The following is a 23,971-nucleotide window of genomic DNA, read 5'->3' on the forward strand; positions in this document are numbered from 1 at the left end:
TGGCAAAACAATATAGAGGTCTATGAGAAAATGACTCAAAGTCTCATCTCAGTAAACATTTTCCTGAAGTTTTATGACTTTCATTGTCTAAAACCTACCATAGGGTAAGACAGACCATTTACTTTAGAATAAGCAGGGTGTTAGCCAGTCGTTTTAATACAGAGACCATGGTAGACATGAGGGTTAAGCTAAAGATATGCCAAGATTTATCAAATCAGTCGTAAATCTGTCCAAAACAGCTGCCACAGAAATGGTGTTAATTCAACAGTGATAGCATCTTGTCCTCACAAACACTGTGAGGACAAGATGTCCGTGCAGCTATCAGTCGGTGAGGGTACAAGCTCATCCCCCAGGACTTATTCACAGCACGACACAACCTGAATTTTAAGGCTGTGTTTAAACCAGTGAAGATAAAACATAGCTAAATCAATAAATCACCTCACACAGGTAGACAGCAGCGGTTGGACTGCATGCAATAGAAATCTGGCTTTGTTTGACCTTTTTAGTGTCAAGAAAAAACAATTCAGTGTCATTTTGGACAGCAAGACTGTCGGTCACACAGCGAAAGTATATTATCGAGAATTTCAGGAGGATTCTGTGTTGTGTTGAGTGTCTTTAGTAAGACTGCTGCACAAAAACAAATTAAATACAAAAAACGCTTCATTACCTTTCATTTTCTTTCTATTGTAACTCTAACCTTACAATTAAAGTAGATTTGGCAGAATAATTTTCAGTGCCAGCCTCCTTCATAATGTGACAATCACTTTGTAGATATTGCACAACTTCAGTAATTTCCATGTAGTTATGTTTTCAATTTAACACAACGCCTGTTTAGGAGCATAAAGATCACTGCAAAGCTTCAAAACTTTTTAAATTAAACTTTCAGGCTAGATATCCATCCACATCAATAGGTGTGTTTCAGATGTGCATTATAAGAAATGGGGTTTTTTTTTTACATTTAACATGTTCATGGACACAGCTGGTAATACAACACACGGCCCAGATATATGCAGAAAGAGCCCGAAAGGGCAAAGAGAACAGGTAAGCTTAAGAGTACATTTCATTTTCTGTAACAGCTGTAATTTGTTCTAAGATGAGGTCATCATGACGATTAAGTAAAAATTAAAAATAGATGTAAATCTCTGGACTGAAAAATTTATGACTAAAAAACAACCTTATGTTGTTCAGTTTTCTCTACTCCCAAATTTTACAAACCACTGAGTTGACTTGGCACCAGCACTGTTGTACCGCTACAATACAGGGTGGGCCATTTATATGGATACAGCGTAATAACATGGGAATGGTTGGTGATATTAAAGTCCTGTTTGTGGCACATTAGTATATGTGAGGGGGCAAACTCCTCAAGATGGGTGGTGACCATGGTGGCCATTTAGAAGTCGGCCATCTTGGATACAACTTTTGTTTTTCCAATAGGAAGAGGGCCATGTGACACATCAAACTTATTGGTAATGTCACAAGAAAAACAATGGTGTGCTTGGTTTCAACGTAACTTTATTCTTTCATGAGTTATTTACAAGTTTCTCTTTGACATGTCGAAGAGGTTAACACGTGAGGAGCGGATCAAAATTGTGTTGATATCTGGTGAATGCAGTAACCGGGTCATTGCAGCAGATTTCAATGCAAGACACCCTACGTGACCACCCATCTCCCATGCTACAGTCAGCAAACTGCTTGCTAAGTTTGGTGAAACTGGTTCAGTGTTGGATTTGCCAAAATGTGGACGCAAGAAAACTGTCACTAATGAAGAAACATCAGTGGCTGTCCTAGCTTCATTCAGCGTAGCACTCGCCGCATGTCACTGGAGAGTGGATTTGTCGAACATCCCTTCGGCGGATATTAGCTACTCACAAATGGCACCCTTACAAACTCCAGCTACTGGAGCATCTCAACGAGGATGACCCAGATCAGCGCACAGAATTTGCAGAATGGGCAAAACAAAAACTGGAACAGGACCCTCAGTTCACGCAGAAGATTTTGTTCAGTGATGAGGCAAACTTTTATGTGAATGGTGAAGTTAACAAACAAAACCACCGCTATCGGTCTGACACAAACCCACATTGGATGGATCCCTCCAAGACTGTTGGAACAACAAAAGTGATGGTTTGGTGTGGTATATGGGGCACAACGATAGTGGGTCCATTCTTCATCAATGGAAACCTCAAGGCCACTGGATATTTGAAATTGCTACATGATGATGTGTTTCCCTCTTTATGCACTGAAGCTGGCACGTTCCCTGAGTTTTTCCAGCAAGATGGTGCACCACCACATTATGGGTGCCAGGTCCGAGCATTCCTAGATGAACAGTTTCCTGGAAAGTGGATTGGTCGTCGTGGGCCAGTTGAATGGCCTGTTCAAGAACACTTTACACAAGCAGATGACTTCTGATGAAGATGCGTGGTGTGATGAGATTGCCATTGACCCCGTGTTGAACACTCTGAGTTCAGTGTCTCTCGGCCATCATTACACGTGTGAAGCGTGCACACCTGCCACACACCGCTGTGCAATCTCAAAATATGCTAAAACGATCTCTTAAATTGCTCAAGAAATATTGAGAAGCCCCGGGCTTCAAAAGCTGAGGGGAGAAACTGAGGATGTGAGCAAAAATGTAATAGACTGTAAATAAAAATCATATAAAGAGTATGTGTTTAGCATCCGATTCTGCCAAACGCGCTTTGCTGTAGCAGCAGGAGAAAGTTTTGGCAGAAGTCAGCAGTTTGCAAATTGACTGTGCAGTGTAGGTTTTTGCTTCCTGGCTTGAGAGAGTGTACCAGATATTTACTGAGCAGTCCAAGATCATCAGAGTAGCACATGCTAATTAGTTTAAGAATTTGTGATGTAAGAAAAGTGCTTATTCTTTCTTTGCCTTTTTTTCACGAGGCTTAATTAAAATTAGCCACTTTTCCTTCTGTTCATTTCTCGTACTTTTCCTGCTGCTGGAGAACAAACGTTCCCGTTGGGATTCATAAATCTTAAACTGTCAGTTACCAAATCTAATTTCTTCTGCAGCAGCTGCTCCTTCAAATTGACTGACAGCAAAAACCAACATGATACGACGCTTTTTCAATAGCAATTGCTTCCTTGAACTTTTGACTGTCAAAAACAGCATCTTCAACCCTGAAGACATTTTAATTCAATTAAATAATAACTGGTTTGTTTCACATTTTGGAAGTAAAAAGGTAAATGACTCGAGTCTTGGGCTCAACCAGGAATAGACAAGCCTGATGAAAACCATTCGGCAGAGCTCTACAAAAACATCCCTGCTGATTAAGAAAATTAACTGCTGCTCAGTCGCTGCCTTTCCACCTTCATTACCCTCGCACCGATACCAGCGGCCTGCAGCGTGAAGATGATCGTTCCCGTCATTTGCTCCCTGCACTTAGCCCAGAAGGCACTCAGTCATCCCGGCACTTTCACTTACTTTTTAGAAATAATTTTTATCCTTTTCTTCCAAACTAAGCACTTCCTTAGGCAACATGTTGCAAAGCGGGCCTGTGCGAGCACATTTCAGAAATAAGGGCATCACGCTCTGCTAAAATGTCAAGGCTATTTGGAAACCCGTAAGACTGTATAAAAAGCCATGAAGCTCGTGAGGCTGCAGTGTTCTCGACTGAGAAGTTGAAAGCTTTCTCGGCCTACAGTACAATGTGTGAAAAATGAGAAAAGGCCTCTGTGCTTAAAGGAAACTCGTGTTTCTATAATATCATACATAAGAGTGGGGCAGAACATCTGTGGTTGCCCATCGCTGTTTGATTGCTTTGTCTAATTTAGTTGTCTGCCTCTTTGGTAATTGAGCTCAGTGAATAAGTAACCAGGAACACACACATACTAACTCGCAGGACTTTTATAATATTTTTCTTTCTCATGGTTGCTATAGGGGTCGCCGACATCTCATCCTCCTCGGTCAGACCAAAGCTTCACTCCATATTTGAATCTTCTCTCTCAGCTTCCTTCTTCTCCTTCTTCATTTTGGTCCTTTGGCTTGCCAGTTTCTTGCAGCTTAAAACAATTCCAATTAGGTGGTTTTGAATTGCTTACCAGAACAGGATTGTGTGCGTACTGCCCAACCCTTTACGCAGTGCCACAAAAACAACATACAACAGTAAGTAAGCCTTCAGTTTAGTCACCAAATGAAAACAGAGCCATTCTCTGAAAATACAAACAAAAAGAGAAACACGTTATGAACATGTTTTTCTTTCTTTGACAGGAGCTACAGATAGAGATTTTTTCTGGATCTGCTTCTTTTCAGTTTTATATCCAACATCCTTCTTTCCATTTGCTCTCTCTTCCTGCCTCTCCAGCTCTATCCTGCTCTATCTATCTAGTATCTCCCTCCATTTGTATTCCTGTGTCACTCCCTCCATCTGCCCAATTCTACCTTAGAGTATCAGGGGAAAGCTGCACCTTATCTGACTTTTTCTCTATTACTATGATCAAATAGACATTCAAACCCCACCAAAAGCTACAGGTTTACTTGATGCTAAGGTGTCCTTGGCTACTGAAATGCGAGATCTCCAATGCGCCCATTGGAGTGCGACTGAGACATGTTGTATAAGTGCTTCAAGTGCTCAAGGAGAGCAGATCTATATAAGACCCATATACCATCCATGCATTTCATGTTTGTTGACTATAAGCTAGAGCTGGGCGATATGAGATTTTTTCATATCACGATATGTTTTTTTCATTTCAGGCGATAACGATATCTATCACGATATAAGCCAAATAACTATATTTGTAAGATTTAAATGTGCTGTTGCTCACAAGTAAAATGTGAAATAATCAGCAGCTTGTTTTTATTTAAATATTTATTTCCCATAATAAGTTCAACAGGGTAGATGTACTTAAGGAACATGAGACTTTTTCAGATAAATAAAGGCAAATATTGCAAACTACACAAAAGGCAGCCGCTAAAGCGTTTAAGTTTCAAAATAGAACAAACGAAACAGACTAAATTGTCAATTCCACTTAGAAACAAAATATTAATTCTAAAAATAAATCTTAGTTTGTTTTACAGAAGAACAGACAAAACTGACTAACTTTTGTCAATATCAAATAAACTGAGAACTAAAAGGAAATTCTCACTCTCTCCTTGTTGTATAGCTGAGCTTTTCAAACAGTTTTAACAGTTACTTTAGTCTGACAAAAGCCGAATGACGAATTAGCGCTTCCAGTCAGAGACTGAGGCTACGTCCACACGTACACGGGTATTTTTGAAAACGGAGATTTTCCGTTTCCGTTTTAAAAAATAATCCCGTCCACACATAAAGGCAGAAATGAAGGAAAACGCTGCTATGAACATGCCAAAGCAGCAGGTGGCGCTAGATTCCTAGCCGTGCAGAAATGTTGGCCAATCAGAAGTCTAGAAGCCTCGGTGGGAAAAAGTAAACAAAGCTGGGGCATAGAAGCAGAACCGAGTCGTATGTGTGGAGGGACAGTAACTGTGTGTGTATGTAAGCATTTAAACACTGCAGAGAGTAGAATTAACAGTAACAGTATTGTAGAAATTCATTTCACCAAAACAATAACGTGGCGCACAGTGTGACGCATGCACCAGTTTATTGTATTTCCAGACTTGCTTTCGGCACATTTACAGTGCAGCTACTCTGTTTTTTGTCAGACTTGAAATAGCCGAAATACCTTCACACTACGGAACTTCTATGGCTCTTCCGTTCGACAATCTCTCCGGCGTTGGAACCATCATCTGTTTTCTCTTCGGTCACGCTCAGTTGATTTTTCTAGTCGGCACACTCATTTCCTCCATTACACGCTGGCTCCATTACCCGCTGGCTGCTTCCCAAACAAACCCACGTGCGGCTTGGCACTTGTGCTGTACGTAACAAGTCACGCGACGTGACGCTGCGGCTGTGATTGGTTCGGCTCTGCGCTACTTAATTTAGATTGGCTGACCTTTTTTTTTTTTTTTTTTTAAGAGGACGAGAGCGGCGAGGTCTATCGCGATAGCTTAATTTCTCTATCGAGTAAAAGTTATATCGCGATACATATCGTTATCGTTCTATCGCCCAGCTCTACTATAAGCTCTCCACGCCCCTGTTTTCTCCCCACCCGATCAGATGTCTGCCCGAATCCTTTTTTTTTTTTTTTTTTTTTTAAAGGGAGTTCTTCCTCCCCACCATCACCGCTTATTCAACATTCATTACCTGATGGCTCAAGTTCTGTTCCATATTTGCAGAGTTGTTCCTCATAGAAGAAAATGGTTTCTTATTTATGTTGTGGTGAACTGAACTGTGAAAAACATTGAATCTATTTGAACTGAATATTGGAAATTAAGTCAATGGCATCTTTGGCCTTACAGATTTGCTTCATCCATCTTTAGACATTAGACATTCTTTTGGAAATAAGACCAAGTTTGTAGGAAGTTGTAGCTTTTGACAGGTAGCCCCAACTACCACCAACTCTTTGCCATTTCTATGTGGTTATGCATGCACTATGATTTTAGTACATTTAGGTGCTACTTCACTGAGATGAAGAGTAGGAGCTATTTTTCTCCTCTGCTGATGATCCGTCCAAACAGCCTTTCTGATAATGTCTTTATAAATGCTCTGAAGGACGCCTCATGCTGCCCACACGTGCTGTGGGAACATTCAAACTGTGCTGTTACTGAACCAATCCTTGTAACTCTCCATCATAACGGTAACAGGACTTGGGGACAGGTTGACAGTTTTAAAAGCAGCACCTTTTCCCACTGCAATAAAATATCCCTTTTTACCCTGATGTCTCCCTCAGAGGAAAAAATATCCATCGAGACGACAGATAAGAAACGGCAAAAGAAATTCTAAGAAAAATGTTGCCTCTCTGCTCTGGACACCCTCTCAATATCAGCAGCTGATTCCAAACTGGGTGTTTCAACAGAAGAGTTCACAAATCTGTTCCAGTTTTTACAGCATTTCTTGCAGTTCACCTGGGAATACTGAGGGGATTAAAAACAACACTGTTGTTCTCCAAGTTCAGCATACTCAAGCACACACACAATCTCTCTAATTAGGGCTTCGTGTTCTCCATTTCTTAATCCATTTTTATCCTCCCCACCAAATGAGACACACCTAAAATTAACCTGAATCAGAGGAAGTGTTGGCATTTATTTGGCAGCACTCTGAAGAGAGCTGAGCAGTGTTAAATTAGACTGTACAAGCTTTGAATCAAAGCGATTTGTGTATCGATAAAAATAAAACAACTATTCTCATTTAGACAGATGAATGCCCATGAAGCAGCTTTATATTTAACACTTGTTGGTAGAAAAACCTTGAACAACTCTAAAAATAAACCCAGCATTCATCTTCTCTCAGACTGGGATCCAAACTTTTTTGTCTTTTGAAGAATTTCCAGAATTTATTGTTTATGGAGAAATTGAATCATATATTTTAAATAAAATACATTCCCAAGATGCTGACACGGCTCCTATATCATCCAAATAAAAGTCTCTTTATGACACATTGAGTAGTTTATAAACTAATAACACTTGCAAACAGCAGTATGATTCAAATTCCAGGCTTTCAAGCTTTGCATCAATATAAACAGACAGTAAAGATGTCTGCAGTGCACCTGCTTCCACTAACAGTGATTAAAAAGCCTTGGCCACAAGTTTGAAACCGAGTAATACCACTTATGCATATAATCACAATGTAGCTTAGGAACTATATACAACAACTATATACACATCATCATTTTACAGCTGTAATTATCGTCAGCGTATGACAAAGAATTCCTTCCTTTAAAATGTAAAAGCAATAAAAACAGCATACGCTCCGTGATTCAAAGTCAGGAATTCAGATCAAAAAAGCAGTGCAGAGCTTTTCATTTGAAAAGCTGCATCAGGATGACAGAGTCTGTGAGAGCCAAGTAAGTATAGTGCCAGTTTACAGTCAGCTACCAGTTAATTAGGTGCACCTGGATAAAACGTATGCAGGCTTGCCCTTTAAACAAACCCTCCTTCAAGAACCTCATCGAGTCAACTTCAGAGTCATCCTGGAAACTAATTTATCAACTCCATTTGTGCATACTGACTATAAATAAATAAATATATTAATTTCAGTGTGTCTCTATTCAATTACTTCCAAGGACACTTGCATGTAGTATCCCACATGCACTCCCCTGAAAACGATGAGAGTTCAGCAGTGTTGTTCACTCCAACAGAAATCAGCATGTTGTCTGATACAACATAAAGCAACGAGGTACCGAGCTGTACCTCCTGACTGGCTGTGCGGTTAAGTGTCCAAACCGAGACGTCTGTGCTCCAGTTTTGTGAGTTAAATTTTGAGCGAAGCAATTTTTAAAAAGAACAGAATAAATAAAAAATCTTCCTTCTTTCATCACGCAGCCAAGATGCCAACTACTGAGGATGTGAGGTGCACAGCGCTGCTGTGGGGAAGTCTTCACTTATGTACACACAGATGCAGCTGAACTGGATACAAAATAAATCCCGTTGTCATCAATAAAACCTCAGATTCAGCCAAAGCTTTGCCGTACCAGTGTTCAGCTGGACGTCGTTTTACAGAGCTGTAAAAGCCAAACGCGTCAAAGCCTTAATCAATAAATCAAGAAAATGTCAGCCGCAACCAACCACAGGCTACCACACTGGCCACACGAACAGCTCCAGTATCAGTTATATCAGATCCTGTGTGTGGTTACGTGTCTCTCTCTGCACAGTGAGTTATGAACCTGCATGCAAGCGAAAACCGCATAAAAAGGTCGATTTGTTTCCCCTCAGGGGAAGAAGTTCAACTGCTGTGCTCCGCCGTGCATAGCTAGAATTTTTTGTCCCACAAGCAAAAGACAAATACCGCATTGTTAAAACATGATTTATGAAAAGACATCATTCATATTAATTTGCAGATGCATTAATCTGCATCTGTTTTTCATTTCAGAGCACTTTTTTGTCATTTGAGAACAAAACCGGTGCAGCTTTTTACTGCTCCTGCTGACGGTGATTGGTCTTTAATGACACGCCTTCCTGCAGCCATCACTGCTGAGGGACCCTTGAGCAAAGCACGAGACAGCCGATCCATCACAGAGGTGTGACTGTGGGCAGCTGTGTGAACACCAGAGAAGATTGCGAATTCCTCGTCAAATTTCCCGGACAAATCAAGTCTAAACTGGAAGGTCTCTGCAGCAGCTCTGTGCAAAGGTGAAGCCTGAAAGCGCTCAGCCTGTGGCGCGTGGTGTGGGATTGTCATGTTCAAAGAATTTGCTAGTTTATTCATTTTGTTTGATTTTTGCAAATGATGAAGCACAAAGCTGCAGATTCAGTCTGATATCCCACTCTCACAGCAGTCATCATATCACACTTCAGTTCACATCGTCTCTCCCAACTTAGCAAATTTCTCACTAGGTGTAGCAACTTTCCCGTCAGGAGGAGTGTAGAGAAAAGTTTAGGGCTCTCGCTGCGCCACACCGGAGGTCAGCACAGGGACAGATTTCTCTCTGCGAGCAGCTCACAGCGGGGCCGAGAGACAAAAGACGCATTCTGTGGCTCCGCAAGCGATTGTTAAAATCACAGCACAGCCATCATCGTAAACGAACCACACTGTGGCAGAAAAACTAATCGTGTGTGATTTTGTAAGCAGCCTCCAGCAGTGGCCAAAGCTTTAAGTCTGCTGACTGCTGCCGAAAAAGTTAATCAAACCAACAAACTAAACAACTAAATGTGATAGTCACCGTCAGACCCAAACCAATTTCCCTCTTTTTAACGATGAAGCTACTAATAACAGGTGGAGACAGTGTAGGCACAGACTCAGGATCAGTTCTGGATCTTACCTGGTCGTGTGGTGTAAATGACTTTGTAGCTTTCAAACTGTCCTTTGGGTTCTTTCCAAGACACGTGCAGCTTGGTGGGGCTCAGGACTTTGGTACGAAGCCTTCTTGGTGATGAAACTAGACATAAAAAAAACCAATACACAGCTTTACACAATAACTGTCAGTTTGATATTTAGTGTATAAATGTGAAGAATGAGTGGTTATAAAACTCCTTATCATGCACCATCAACATCCAATATTTTGCTGTAATATTGGAAATGAAACTGATGTCATCATTAATTTATTAGTAGATTGTGTCCATAACAATGGATGGAGTTCAATTTAGCCGACTGCGCGACATGGTGTCATACAGCTGCAGGAAAACGTTTCAGTCCTTTCAGATTTCCACATTTCTAATTAAAGACGACCTAAAGCATCATGTGATTTGCATCACTTCCTCCAAATAAAATGCTCAAAAAGTACAGAAAGTTAAGTTTATGTGTCATCCAGTCACAAAAAACCTCTGGCTTTTTGATCTTCAGCAAAAATTCTAAGAACTAAGAATAGCTTTGAGCACCACTACTCCTCTGTAGCTACCAAACTGATACATTTACACTCTTTTGCCTTTGTAAATATGTAACATCAAAATATAACTTACTGGGTTACATTTGATTAGTCTCACAGGACTGTTGGTGATTCACACAGATAAAGATTCTGTCAGTTGTAATATTCACCTATTGTGTATGTGCAGGTATAATTTTACAAATTCAATATTCAAAAATAAAAAAAAACTCCTTTGCATCTATTTTTTGTGACAAAAAAAATGATGGATCAATATAATCAGCTGCCTTTCCATGAGCCTTTCACCTCCAGCAGACTCCACCCTCATGGTGTTTTGCTCTCCGCCTGCTGCAACTTCTGGTTGGAACTACTCTTCAGCTCAAAGATGGCGGAGCTGGAGTCCGTACGATCTTTACACGACAGACTCACTGAAGAAGCAGCAGAAGGATAGCCAGCTGACAGAAAAACAAGGAACAGGAAGAGCTGGGGCTAGCTGACATTTCAAAATAAGAGCAAGGAACCTGTCCACTTCTAAACTGAGCAAGGTTGGCATTCTTTTGGATCATTTTGGCAGCTGTTAATTTATGTCTACGTATATCTGGTAAACACTGAATTCTGTGAAAAAATGATGATTTTTTAGTTCATATTTATGCAAAAATATCTCACCAAAAACTTTCCCCTGCAACTGTACGCAACAAAACGTTTCTCCTTAATTAGTCACATAGAGCATCGGCGCTCAGGAAGTTTTACAATCTGCACGTTTCACAGAATCTGCTCTCCGTCTGTTTTACTTCAACACACTCGTTCATCCGCTGAGCGCAAAACACAACTGTGACTGACTCGAGTTAGATTGAACTCCCTCCAGAGTTATGATGGCGTCGAGGCAGGCGATCCATCTGTGCTTTTAAACCGTAAGGAAAGAGGAGAAAAAAATAAGGAAGGATAAATTGTATCTCATCCAAGTAGAGGATACACATCAGAGAGATTAGCTTGCACAGATGTCACATTAAAAAAAAGCCCCAAAAGTCCCATTTTCCTCCTTTTCCTCATCCTCGTCTTCCTGCTCTGTGCTTGTCTCCTGTCTGCATCAAAGCGACACCCCTGCCTCTCATCCTGATTAGTTGTTGTCCCCGTCCGCACCCTAGAGGGCTACATATCCCCCCTTTCCCGCCTTCCATTCTTCACCTATATTCATTTTCTCCAGCTTACGTGCTCACTGTCACCTCATCTGTCCCCGAGTTGTATTCCATATATCCTTGCTTGTCCTGATCTCATTTTCTTTCCCTTTTTATTATTTTTTTCTGCATCTGTGCTTTGAAATATGTCAGGGTGCGAAGAGGATAACAAAAAGGAGGGAATGCGACTTCTTTTTAACTGTTAAGAGAAAAAATAACAAAGGAACCAAAAGGAAAGACGCTGGAATAGCATCTCCACACTATTCCTCTCCTGTCCTCAGCAGGAGCACCTGATCCACTGAGCTGCACAATGTCCACACACACTTTACAATGGCCTCAACCTGTGCACAAAACCTCTGAAAGGTCAACAACACTGCATTGGGAGAACTTTGTTTTCACAGTTCACCAAGCGTGTATGTGGCGTTGTTGTGTTTTTGCATAGACGCTGGTTTAAAACACAGGGATAAGGCTATTGTAAAGCACTGCAACGGCAGAAACCACATTTCCAGAGTCAACAACCAAAACAGCCTATCATTTCCACACCAGCAGCGCCAAATCCCAGATAATAAATATGTATTATTCCCCAGTTTACTTTGGTTAACTGTGGAAAAAAAAAGAAAAGCCAGGGGGTGGAAAATAAGATATGAAACCCACAAACTCGTCTCTGTGTTTGTGTACTCATTATGAGGTGAGCCATCTGCTGCTGCCGACTTCTTTAAATACCTACACGGAGATTGACGCCTGCTGTAGCTCAAAAGCTCAAGAGCGGAGTAAACAAGAGCCTTGTAAGAATGGTTCACCCAAAAAAACCCAAACTGTGGGTAAAGTCACCTCTTACAGAATTCTTTTACTGCTTTATATCTGCATGTGTGCATGCCGCTTTCTCCAGGTGTAACATGATAACGTATATCAATGTTAAACATGAAACTGGCACGTTTGAAGAGAAAGTAACAGTTTTAGGTCGATTTAGATGGCAATCAAAGATTTAGTCAAGCCGATAAGGCTCATCACCCCAATCCTCTGCAGCATTTTGAGTGAACCACCTCTTTATGCAAAGAGATTATCTGCAGAAAACTACTCATGTAGGTATACAAAGAAACTTGAGCTCAGCACAGGAAGGATAATCCTGATTTTAGTGGAGAAGATATGAAGCTGGTGCATTCCACAGCAGACAAATATACAGAAACACACATAAGGAATACAGTACCAGTGATTGCACCAACCTGCGGATGAGAATGAGGGCTGCATGGGATTTCGGCTCAGGTATTACAGATCTCTGTCTTGGAAACAAAGGATGCTCTCTCGTCTGAAGAGAGCTGCTCAAATCCCAAATGATTCGAGAAGCAGATTTCGCACGGCTCTGTTTGTAGTGTGGTTGAACTCGGTCGCGTGTTCCCGTGTGCCACATCTGCATATGTGTGCATTAATTATGTATACGTGTCCGCAGCTGGAAGCAAGTGTTTTCTGATGTTTCCACATTAAAAAAACATTCTTCATGCATTTTGTTCCGGGGAACTCAGGTGGTTGTTTTGAAACCTGCCGATTCCTTTGCAGCTCCATGCACACATGCCTTTTACACACACACTCACAGAAAGCCGTGGATCTTCTCTGCAGGATTGTATTATCACGCAGAGACAAGTATTGGACGGCGAGCGAAGAGCCTGGTGACGACAAAAGGCCTCACCAGTAGAGATGGGAACTTAATTCTCATCTATTTTTCATGGAGAATCCTGTGCAAACAGCCGAGGATGGAGAAGGGCCCCACCGCACCCTCCGCGAGCGGTGTGGCAAGCCGGAAGTGCAAAGTTTGAAGTGCATTTAAAGTCAGTGAGAGCAGACTAAAAGGGCAATATTAGGCAAAAGGGCAACAGTGAGCAGAGAGGAAAGAATAAGGAATGAGAAGGTTTAACAGGAACTATTAAAAAACAAGCTGGAGAGTTTTCTGCAAATCAAAGTCACTTTGAAAAATACTCTGACACTGAGGTTCTTGTTACCAAACACACTCTCATCTTAAAGATGCAACACAGGACATTTTAACACCATTTTTACACATCGGGATAATTACTGCACAGCACTCCTTATTTTTCCTTCCCATACCTAACACCACGGCTTGAGGTGGAAAAGGTCTTTAATTGTTTTACACCACAAAACAAGAAAGCAGTGCTGAAGGCAAACTGTGCTGTCAGTGACGGAAATGAATATTGGAGCTCAACAGGTTTGAGTCACTGCTCATTTCTTTTGCTAGGAAAATGGGAAAAGCTAGGGGTGTCCAACTCCAGTCCTCGAGGGCCGGTGTCCTGCAGCTTTTAGATCACCCTGGGTCAACACACGTGGATCAAGTGATTAGTTCATTACCAGCCTCTGGAGAACTTGAAGACATGTCGAGGAGGTAATTTAGCCATTTGAATCAGCTGTGTTGGATCAAGGACACATCTAAAGCCTGCAGGACACCGGCCCTCGAGGCCTGGAGTACCCCACCCCTGGCTCAGACCCTCTTAGGAAAGCTGTCTGACTATTTGTTTAACTAGTCTTCAGGAAAATTTCTCCAGGCTTCTTCAAGGACATTCAAAGTTCTCATTTGGATGTTGGCTGTCTTACGTTTCACTCTATGTTAAGATCACTCCACACAGCTTCCATCATGTTGTGGAGCCCGCTCATTGACTGGTCCAGGTATCCCTTACTGCACTGGCAGTGTGTTTTGTGATACTGACTTTGCAATCAGACACTAGAGAGTTACTGTCCGAGACCGTTTGATGCTTTAGTGAACAATGAATGGATGGACTGAAGAACCAGACGTATCTCTCAGGTCTCGTGTCCTGTCTTTTAGATACTTTTCACTTGCTGTAAATAGTTTTCTTTTGAATCTTGCTTCTTCGTCTCCCACACTTGTTCAATTTCCTCAGTGTTTTTTAATGACACACTGCCGAGATACGCCAAGATTTCAGTGAACATTTTGGGAATCAGCTTGTTGGTGCAAAAATGCCATTTTATGCCTGTCAAACTGTTATCTTTGGCATTTTCTGTAGTTTCAACTAAAGAAATGGGAACAAATCATATGGTTTGTGACAGGCTGTAACAAAGTGGCTTAAAATACAATGTAAAAATGTCTGTTTGCTAAGATGTTCCCTTGGGTTAGATCACTTTTATATGCTTGAATGAATCATAAGTCAGCATTAAGTGGCTCAACAAATCTCTGATAATGGTAAGTTACAAAGACGGGTCTGAAAATGAATAAAAAAGTAACCAATGTCTAAAAAAAACAGTGAAAGACAGTCAAGACTTTTGCAAGTAACATCTCAATAAACAATAACTATTATGATGATAATCTTATAATTATTTATTTGATAACTTTGGCAGTCCTACCATCATTCCACACGTTTCATTCCCTTTAATCCCAGAAGTTCTCTTAACTAAACCCTTAAAATGACTTCAAAATAACGTTGGCATTTGACCACACTCATCATGCCTGTTCCCCCCCCCCCCCCCCCCCCCCTGGGTTTAGATACCTGCTCCTTTATGTCTGCAGGCAACAAAGAAATGAAAAGCTCCTCCAAAGCTGGGACTGAGCCTTTGAAATCATTCTTTGACCTTTTTTTTAATGACAGGTGCTGAGCTCGAGGGTAATTTAAGACAAGCGCAGAGTAATTTCTTAAAACAGCCTCAACTTTATGGCACAAAGAAAAAATAAAAAAATAAATAAGTGGAAATGGTTCCTTTGCTTCATATCTATGGATAATTTAAATAGATATGAATTTGTTTCTGATATATTATAGCCATTCCTCAGCTTTTCATGTTAAAGTTTCTTCTTCTCTGCAATAAATCAGAGCCATTGCAGTGAGCAGTTTCACTTGTGGGAGCTGTCCAAGCTGCTCGGAAACCTTTAGCTCTTCCCAGGTCACTGCTGTAGCCGAGGCTCACGCACTATAGCCTCTTCACTGAGGAATGCTGCGGTTTCTCTCAGTTTACTCGCACTTTAGCCAAAACCTAGCAACTCTCCTTATTGTGAAAGAGTTATTCTGTTGTTTACTAGACTTATTCTCTCTGCAGAGCGACGGGTGAATATGGACATTATCCCTCCAGGCTTATCAGGGTAATATCCTCACTAAAGGAATTGATCTGTTCCAGTGCAAAACATTTTGAAAACCTTCAAAAAAGCATGTTTGGTGAATTTTGCTTATTTTTGTCCAGAACACGGACTCACAAAAGACAGCGTTTCACTTCCTGTTCACTTTCTCAAGTTTCTCTTCCTCAAATGTTTCACATCAAGAGTTTTACTTCCCAGTTATCATATATAGAATAAAATAATCATAATGTAATAATGTTCATGGTAATGAAAAGAAGCCTTGGTGTCACAATTTAATACACCGAGGCGACGCAGAGTTTCTCAACATATTGTTGTAAATAAGAAGGAAAACCGAACCCTCTGACTCCACCATTGTACTCTAACACTCGGCTTTGTCACTATTCAACAATATAAGACACCACAAACATAAAAAGTGTCACTTTTGTGGTTGAATATATTAATCGTGTCGAGCTAATTAAAAATATGACTGAATGAGATTAGAGTTGGATTAATATGAAACACAGTGCAGGGTAAAGGGTGGGTGGGCAAGCAGACCGCCCATGTACTGTCCTAGCTTTAGTGACTAGCTTCCAGCCAATCATGACGAGGTATACCCGAGTCACCTGGTAGCGGGCACAAAGGTAAACCAACTACGGTAAGCTCATTTTCACACAGGACGAACTTTCACACTCTCAACATGCTATTATGGCGTGGCACAGCATCGGCCCAAGTCCTGAGTGTGTGGCTGTGGAACAGCACCAAGCTTTGGTTTTCAGCAGGTTTAGAAACACTTCATGTTCAGTGTTGCCAAAAACCTTTGAACGTTAGCCAAAGCAGAAGGTGTTTGGATGGAGCGCAAGTACCTGACTGTGTTCAAAGCAAAACACTTTTGAGTATGTTAGAGGGTGTTTTTCCCCACCAGACGTGACGCTCGACACATTAAGGCTGATTCCAAACTTCATCTGAGATCCATGTGGTCAGGTCAAACTCATTCAGCTCAGCCAATTCAAGACACGTCATGAATATCAATCAGTCATTTTCATTCTTGACAAAAGGTCTAGAAAAATATGGTGTTTAAGGTTGTTCGTAATGGTGTTAAGATGAAGAGTCATCTCTCACTAACAAGGTAATATATTCAATCCTAAATGGGTTAAACAGGGTGAAAGACAACGTCGGCATGTAGAGTGATTTAAAAAAAGAGGGAAAACAACACAAACAGCTGCTGATTTAAGAGTCATGGTGAAGCATGTTGATAAACTTGATCAAATTTAGATTCGGGACTTTTGAAGATCTCACAGCTTCTAACAAGGGTTACACAGACATTTGTCACTGTCATTTCAACACTCCACGGTAACTCATAAATAAGATGAACACGTGTATTTTTTAACACTGTGACAAAACGTGCCACAGCAAAGCGATTCGGCTAAGCGACGGCAAAACTGGTTTTCTCATTCCGACTTTGGCATCGAGGCTTTTCCCAGAGAAACAGACAAAAGGTTACCAATGAACCTGCGATGCATGTCTTTGGAGTACCAACCCAAAGACATGCATGATACTACACCATCTAGCAGCTTACTAGGCTGTTATCCATGAGGGAGAAAGACAGATTGGAGATATAGGAGACCTCTAGTGGTTGCAAAAAGGAGTGCATGGAAAATCTCCGTTCGTGCTATTAACTAGCTTTGTAGGATAGCTTTAAATATGTGAAAGGGTGCACATGACTATTATTTATTTATTTTAAATTGGCCATGCTAGTTTCCCCATCTCAGTGCTGTATACACTTTTTCAATCATTTTATCTTCTTTGTCAGGTCCACATTCTCTTTTGAAGAAATTTGTAACTTTGGGTTACAAATGAAATCCCTACAACATCCAAATGTAACTTTTCACCTGGAAACACTTTGACCATTACTCCCATTTAACAGTGTGAAAGGAACAAGGAACGTCATATGTAGGAGGCCACCTACAGGCGACATGTTTGGGACTGATAAGGTCCAATCAGTGGAATGATGAGATTTAAAAGAAAGTGGAAGACCTTGTATGGCCTGTGTTCAACACTCACTAAATCCTGGCTTCTATAAGTAACAGTCTGGGGAAGTCAGTGGATGGATGTAGCTTTGCAAAACCTTGGACTGAAAATCCAGACTAGTCCTTACTAGTCCTACATCGTCAGGTAGCCCCGTTCCTCGCTCTTCTACACAGGAGAAAATCTATACATGTGCAAATCCTGACAGTTTAGCACACGGTCTGAAAGCTCTGGCTTTCCCTGTGGGGTATCATTAGGGAACTTCATGGTTAGGCCTGCCGGGCTGTGTATAAAAAGCTCTGCTTGGGCCCAGTGTGGTGAACTGGGATTGTTGATTCTTGAGTGGACAGCAGGATAGCAGTGATACTTACCTTGGCCTTGTGCTGTGTGAGGGAACACAGAGATGAGAAAGAAGCCCAGCAGGCAGAGACTCAGTCTGACTGTGAACCACATCCTGATACCAGCAGACCGAAGGACACGATACACCTGATTGGTAAAGCAGTACAAGAGGAGAAAGCAGACAACAGGGTGGAAAAAAGAGGAAGTAAAAAAAAGAAATGAACGAGCAGGAAAGGACGGGTCAGGGCGTGAGATTAGGAGGCAACAGAACAGGAGTCAGACAACCCAGAGAGGATGACAAAGGAGGTAAAAGAACGGAGTAGAGAGAGGTGAAAGAAAGAGGAGCAGAAAGGAAAGAATGAGGAAGAGGACAAAGCAGGATGTGAGGGAGGATGGAGTAGTGCAAAGATAAGAAAAAGGAGGGAGGAGGAGAAGGGGGAGTGAGAAAGGGAGCCATGGCAGAGGAAGGTGAAGAAGATGAAGACATGGAGAAAAACATCATGTCATCCTGTTATCATAAGTTAAATTCAGTCATTTCTGTCCATGTTTATGAATCCATTCACAGTTAAAACACATTCATATTCTGAATGTGCAGAAATATGAAGGCAGACGTGTTTGTGGAGCTTTGCACTGAGATCTTAATGGAGATGTGACGATGTGATCTCTGGGCCACTGCAGGACTACAGTGCCCCTCCCATCACATTCCTTTGGGTTGTGACTGTGTTAAGTGTCTTTCTATGCTTACTGTCACAATTTTCACCCCACAGCAGGACATTGCAAAGTATTTTTTTATCAATGTAAAAGAAATAATGTGGTAAATTCTAAACATTTATAGAACTGAGTTATTACTCAAATATAATACTTCTGTAAGAATTTCAAGGTAAATAAAGTAAAGCATGTTTACTCCTGCAAATGTCTGAGGGAAACATTCAAAAAATGTATTAAATAATACAAATAAAAATAATTGCAGTTACTTGTTCGTTACAGCACCTACACGTTTGTCTCAGAAATGGCTGTGTCTGTTTCTAATATTCGGTTCTTTAGCCAATTTTCTGATATTTTTGATGTGATATATTCATCGCCCCAGTATTAAGACCAACCGTTTCTGCTGCCATCAAACAGATTTTGCTACTGAGAGCAATACTGCTTTAATATTTCTGAAGAAATTAAAGTTAAAAAAGAGAAAACAAATATTTAATGTCCAGTTTTTGTAATAATGCAGGAAGGACTTGGGCTGTTAGGACGCTGATCAGCTTCTAACACGTGTTAAGGCACCGCTGAAGATCTGCTGGGGTCGTGAATACACTGACAGCTAAACCAGCTCCTCAGTGAGGAGAAGCCCGGACGCTGCGCGTTCAGTGGAATCGGCTTTTGCGCACTCCTGCACAGCCACCCGGTGCTAACAAACACTATAACACATGCTACGCCATCTCTCTCCGCACCTCTTAATTACAGTAAATAAAAGCAGCGGAAGTTTCTTAATTGAAAAGAGCGCAGGTGAGGTCTGCACGCTGCGCCACCCGCAGCACCACAGCGCGTGGAAGTGGGGAGAAAAGGGTCGCAGATTTTCAAAGCTGATTTCGGAACAACTGTGCGGCGTGTGAATAAAGAGCAGCTTTACCTTCTCAGTTCATAAGTTTGCAGGTTCCGCGGCTCTCCTCCTGACAGCTGTGTGGCGAGCTCAGCAGTCCCCACAGCGACTCGGATTCACACTGTTCACCAACTCCGCTCTCGACCCCGAGACAAGTTACACGGAGTGCTGCGCGGGACTGCCGAATCAAAATTTCAAAATAAAGTTACAAACTTGCTACAACATGTTTCATCCTTCTTGGCCAGTTTCGTATTATGCAGAAGGAGCCAGTGCGCACCAGAACAATAAACATGACGACGCTGCTGTGATTCTGATGTCGTCTGAACTCGCTTTGATTGGTCCAGTTTTGCAGTATTGAATATTAAAATAGTAGTACATACAAAACACACGCTTACGTGTTGTATATGATGTAGGACGATGAATCCAGTTCAACAGAATCTGAAGGACCCACAAACCATTACCAGCCTCCCAGTGAGCCGCTGCTGAGCAAACACGTGAACATGTTTCAGCTCCGAGCTCCAGCTGGTGCATTTATGTAGACCTTAGTAAAGACACAGGCACGCGCTGCAGTCCAGAAGCTATGAAAGGAAAAAGTCCGAAACAAACAAACAAACAACAACATACTTTCAAAGTTCTTGTTTAGTTAGTTTGTTTTAAGTGTTTTACAGGAAGTTGAGTTTAACTTGTGTCGTTATCTAAAGAGATTAAAGGTAGAAATAAATCTACTGGAAAAGAGGCAAATTATTTATTGTGTATTTATTTTATAATTAGAGTCTGATTTCTTTTTAGAGATCTGTTTCTCATCCTGTATTCACTGCCCGTCATTTTATAGACGGTCAGATTCGGATTTTAAACAGGTTTTTGCGTCCTCTCATTACTCATATGAGCTACATGTAACGTATAACAGACCTGGAGCAGGGCTCGATGCGCGTTACAGTCTCTCTTTTAATTTGAAGGTAAAAGTGTCTCACTTCCCACCTCTCTGTGGTACTTTGTATCCAAGTTAACTTCTTCCGTAAGACTCCCTTCAGTTGAGACTTGCAGTGGATTGATGGGTGTTTCCCGCTTCATTCACCATCCACGCCTGCAGCTATTCATTCCTTTTACCTCATATAAAGCGAGACGAGGCAGCAGAAAAATGCGTTTGAGCGGCAGGCAGATTGAGCACCGACAGGAGCGAAATGTGTGTTTCTGTGACCCCTGGGTAAATGCTCCGAGACGCCCAATATGATCCTGTTAATATGCCTCCTTCAGTTTGGGGCAGGTGGCTCGTTGTAAATCTAAAAATTCATGACAAAGGAAGATGAATGGGACTTTCTTTGCGAAACATTATTGGCTGAATAGCAACTGTCACTAAGATCCATTGGAGGGTGGTGAAGGCACAAATGAGCTGTAGCTATGGCGAATTAAAAATTAAACATCTGCATTTATTCCCTCTTCATCTGAGAAAGAGAAACACAGAAGGCAGTAATTTATACCTTATATAAAACGGAATAAAACCGAATGTCGAAACAGACAATTTCATTACTGTTTTGAAAAATATATTCTCATTTTGAAGTTGATGCCTGCAGCATGTTGGAAAAACAAACAGAAAGGTGCTGGATGAGCTTTGTCTTCACAACACTAGATGTTCAGGAAGTGATGAGGCCCAGTTTTCACAGTTTTCTCCAGCTGTAGGATTTTAAAATGTACTGCACAGTCATGCATGCAGAATGTGTGACTTTTGTCATCTGCTCAAAAACCCAGCTGCAAACAGTTTACCGTTAATGGCGTCTTCACAGGTGTGCAGGCTGCTGTGCCATGTTCAGTTCTGATTGGTCAAACCCAGGACAGTTTGGCGCGCTCTCTTTATTAAACGAGCTCAGAGACGCATTTGTGGGTTGAATGTTTTCATTGCACAGTAGAATTTGAGCTGACTTTGTGGATGCAGCAATAAATGTGTTCATTCAAAGCTGCCTTTGGGTTCAAAAACCACTTTGCCTCGTGTGCAGAGACTGAATGATATTGTGCACCACAGAAACAAAATTGGGAAACATTATTAAAATACTGCTAAGCTATTTGCCACGGCAGTGAACGCTTCTCCATCTTTGCTGAATCCAGCCTCTTTATGATGTCTGCGATTATGTTTTTATACCCAATCATGTCACTAATTACACTTGTTGGTTAAATGTTAAACTATTTTCCTCATCTGTTTTTGCTGCTGTCACTCACAACTTAGCTATGTCAACAAAAAGTAGTCCCTACAATATCTAGATGCCAGTTTCCAAACGCAAAAATAATCCAATGGGTAAAATCAAAAACACAAGGGGAAAGGACTCGAGAACACACAGGGAGGCAAAACCAGGAACTTGCGCTGATTGTTGGGTTTTTCTCTGTATGTATTATTGGAGGGTCCACCTTACTGTGTAAAGCACTTTGAGGTGACTGTTGTTGTGATTTGGCGCTGTATGAATAAAACTGAATTGAAAAATTTACCAAGGCAACAACAACTATGACACCCTTGAGCGACAGTTGGAAAACATCGGAACGGATCACTGCAGTTGTGAAGTCTCAGAATCAAAAGACTGACAACACCTTGGAACTGAAGTTTGATACCATCATGGGGAGGCTCGCAGCTCTTCAACGCGAAGTTTGAGGGACCTGTCTCAGAGTGCTAAAATTCGAGCTGCTCACAAAACAGAAATTAACAATATTCAACATTCGGACACCACGGCGCCAGCTGCAGGCCCAAGGCTGGAGCCCACCAAAACAACTCCCTGATAACGACTGTGTGATGACTATTCTTCCCGTCCCATGAAGGCCACCTGGGTTGGCTGGCAGACTGTTTACTTAGCCTGATAGAGCGAAGGACACTGTCTCCGCTGAACTCTGGACACGCACACACATACACTTACACTGATAAGCACACACTCATCCCCCCTCCCTTCCAAACGCCTTCGATGCTTGTTTCCTGAAGGGGCAGCACGGCGGGTCTGTGTGCCGCGCTGGAATGGTAGCGCTGTGCAGGGTGGCTGCTGTGTTCGCTTCGGATTACTCCTCAACCCCCACCCACCCCTGTGGCTTGTCATGTCTTCACAATGTTGTGCTGTAGACATTTATGTGCTTCTTGTGCAGAGGAGTTTTTTTGTTTCCTGTTCTCATGCTGTCCTACCATGGAAGCATAGCATGAGTAGGGGTCTCTTTTTTTCCTCTTGTACTTTCCCCAGTGTAGTGTACATTTCAATGTTTTTTTCTGATTCTACCAATTTCTGACCTGTATCCCCATGTAATGTTTGTGCTATATGTGTAAGGTCGGGGGGGGGGGGGGGTCCTATTTCACTGCAGGGCAACCTGCATGTGACGAATAAAGCTTTGATTGATTGATTGATTGATTGACTAGTCAAAGTCTAAACATGTAAAAGAGACAAAAGGAGGAACACCAGGAAAACCATTGCTGAACCACCGACTTTCATTCCTCCACCTGCTCCTGACTATCAGTACAGATTGTCTGCGAACCTCATAGTTTATAGACAATCCTGCTTGACCTCAACTCAGAGTTCATCCATTGTGATCAGCACTAGCAGTACACTGGGTTATAACCTAAGGCTGGGTTGGGGAAACCACTACTTAAGCTGATAACAGTAATGAAAGGCAAGAACCAAACACAAAAAACCAAAACTCGTCATTACCAAAGCCATAAATTAAACTCACTAACCAAAGACTTAAAAATGAAAGAACTAAGACCTACATAATACTAAAATAATAGAAACTCAGAAAATTCAACAAACACATAATCAAAACCTGAAAAACTAGAATAAAAGAAGAAATAGCAACACGACAGGGACCAGAAACCCAGGGACTGTGACACCGTCAAGGCTTTTGTTGGCATTAAGATGAAAAAGACGCTACATTTCCCTTTTCCCTACATTTTAAATTGCTCATTTCTTCACCAATCATGTCATCTTTGGGATTTCACAGCAACATAGTAACAACCACACAGAAGTTTCAGCAATGAGCAGGTGTTGCTATCTTTGAGATAGTGCAGAGCCTTGAATGAATAATGGGCTTTGTGACCTGAAGGTGAAGGTTAAGTTTCTTTTGTGCCTCGGATATTCTGGGTTTGTTTGGTGAGCATGTTGCTTTTAACAGTAGAAATTGAGGTCTTTGGAGTCTCTTGTATTATCATAATCATAAATATTTAACAGGAAAAATGTGTTCCCCTCAGATGTTGAGTTTCATGGCTCTCAAACAGCAGCTTGAATAAACAGTGTGTCTCACTGAGTTTTCTTCAATGGGAGTTTCTGTCCAAACTGTATTTTTAGAGTGCAGTGCACCTCAGAGCATATTACACTCACACCGACAGAGCTCGGGAGAGTTTACTGTAATCTGAATAGGCACTAGTGCAAATACAGTACAGTATGTGGTGTCGTGTGACATTTATAATTAGGCGTGTGCATTAAACATTATCTT

General features: G+C 41.5%; 1 protein-coding gene across 8 annotated transcripts in view; it reads right to left on the reverse strand.

The window, feature by feature from the left end:
- The window catches only part of col14a1b (collagen, type XIV, alpha 1b), a 175,294-nt gene extending 155,594 nt beyond the window's left edge, over positions 1 to 19,700 (reverse strand). For 5 of the 8 annotated variants that reach the window (XR_014909437.1, XM_085397006.1, XM_085397005.1 and 2 more), the window contains exons 1-3: positions 19,553 to 19,700; positions 17,964 to 18,078; positions 9,790 to 9,906 (exon numbers count right to left, since the gene is read on the reverse strand). Coding sequence is in view for 6 of the 8 variants with exons in the window: in XM_085397006.1 (XP_085253132.1) it covers positions 9,790 to 9,906; positions 17,964 to 18,045 (199 nt within the window). In the remaining 2 variants the exon portion in view is untranslated. Of the gene's footprint in view, positions 1 to 5,655; positions 5,804 to 9,789; positions 9,907 to 17,963; positions 18,079 to 19,552 lie in introns of those variants that run through there. The other 3 variants (XM_085397011.1, XM_085397007.1, XM_085397012.1) reach the window with 2 other exon arrangements.
- Positions 19,701 to 23,971: the final 4,271 nt, after the last annotated feature.

This window comes from Rhamphochromis longiceps, linkage group LG22 (assembly GCF_057381845.1).
Source record: "Rhamphochromis longiceps isolate RC_006_pf linkage group LG22, R_longiceps_female_GT1.1, whole genome shotgun sequence".
NCBI classification, from domain to species: domain Eukaryota; kingdom Metazoa; phylum Chordata; class Actinopteri; order Cichliformes; family Cichlidae; genus Rhamphochromis; species Rhamphochromis longiceps.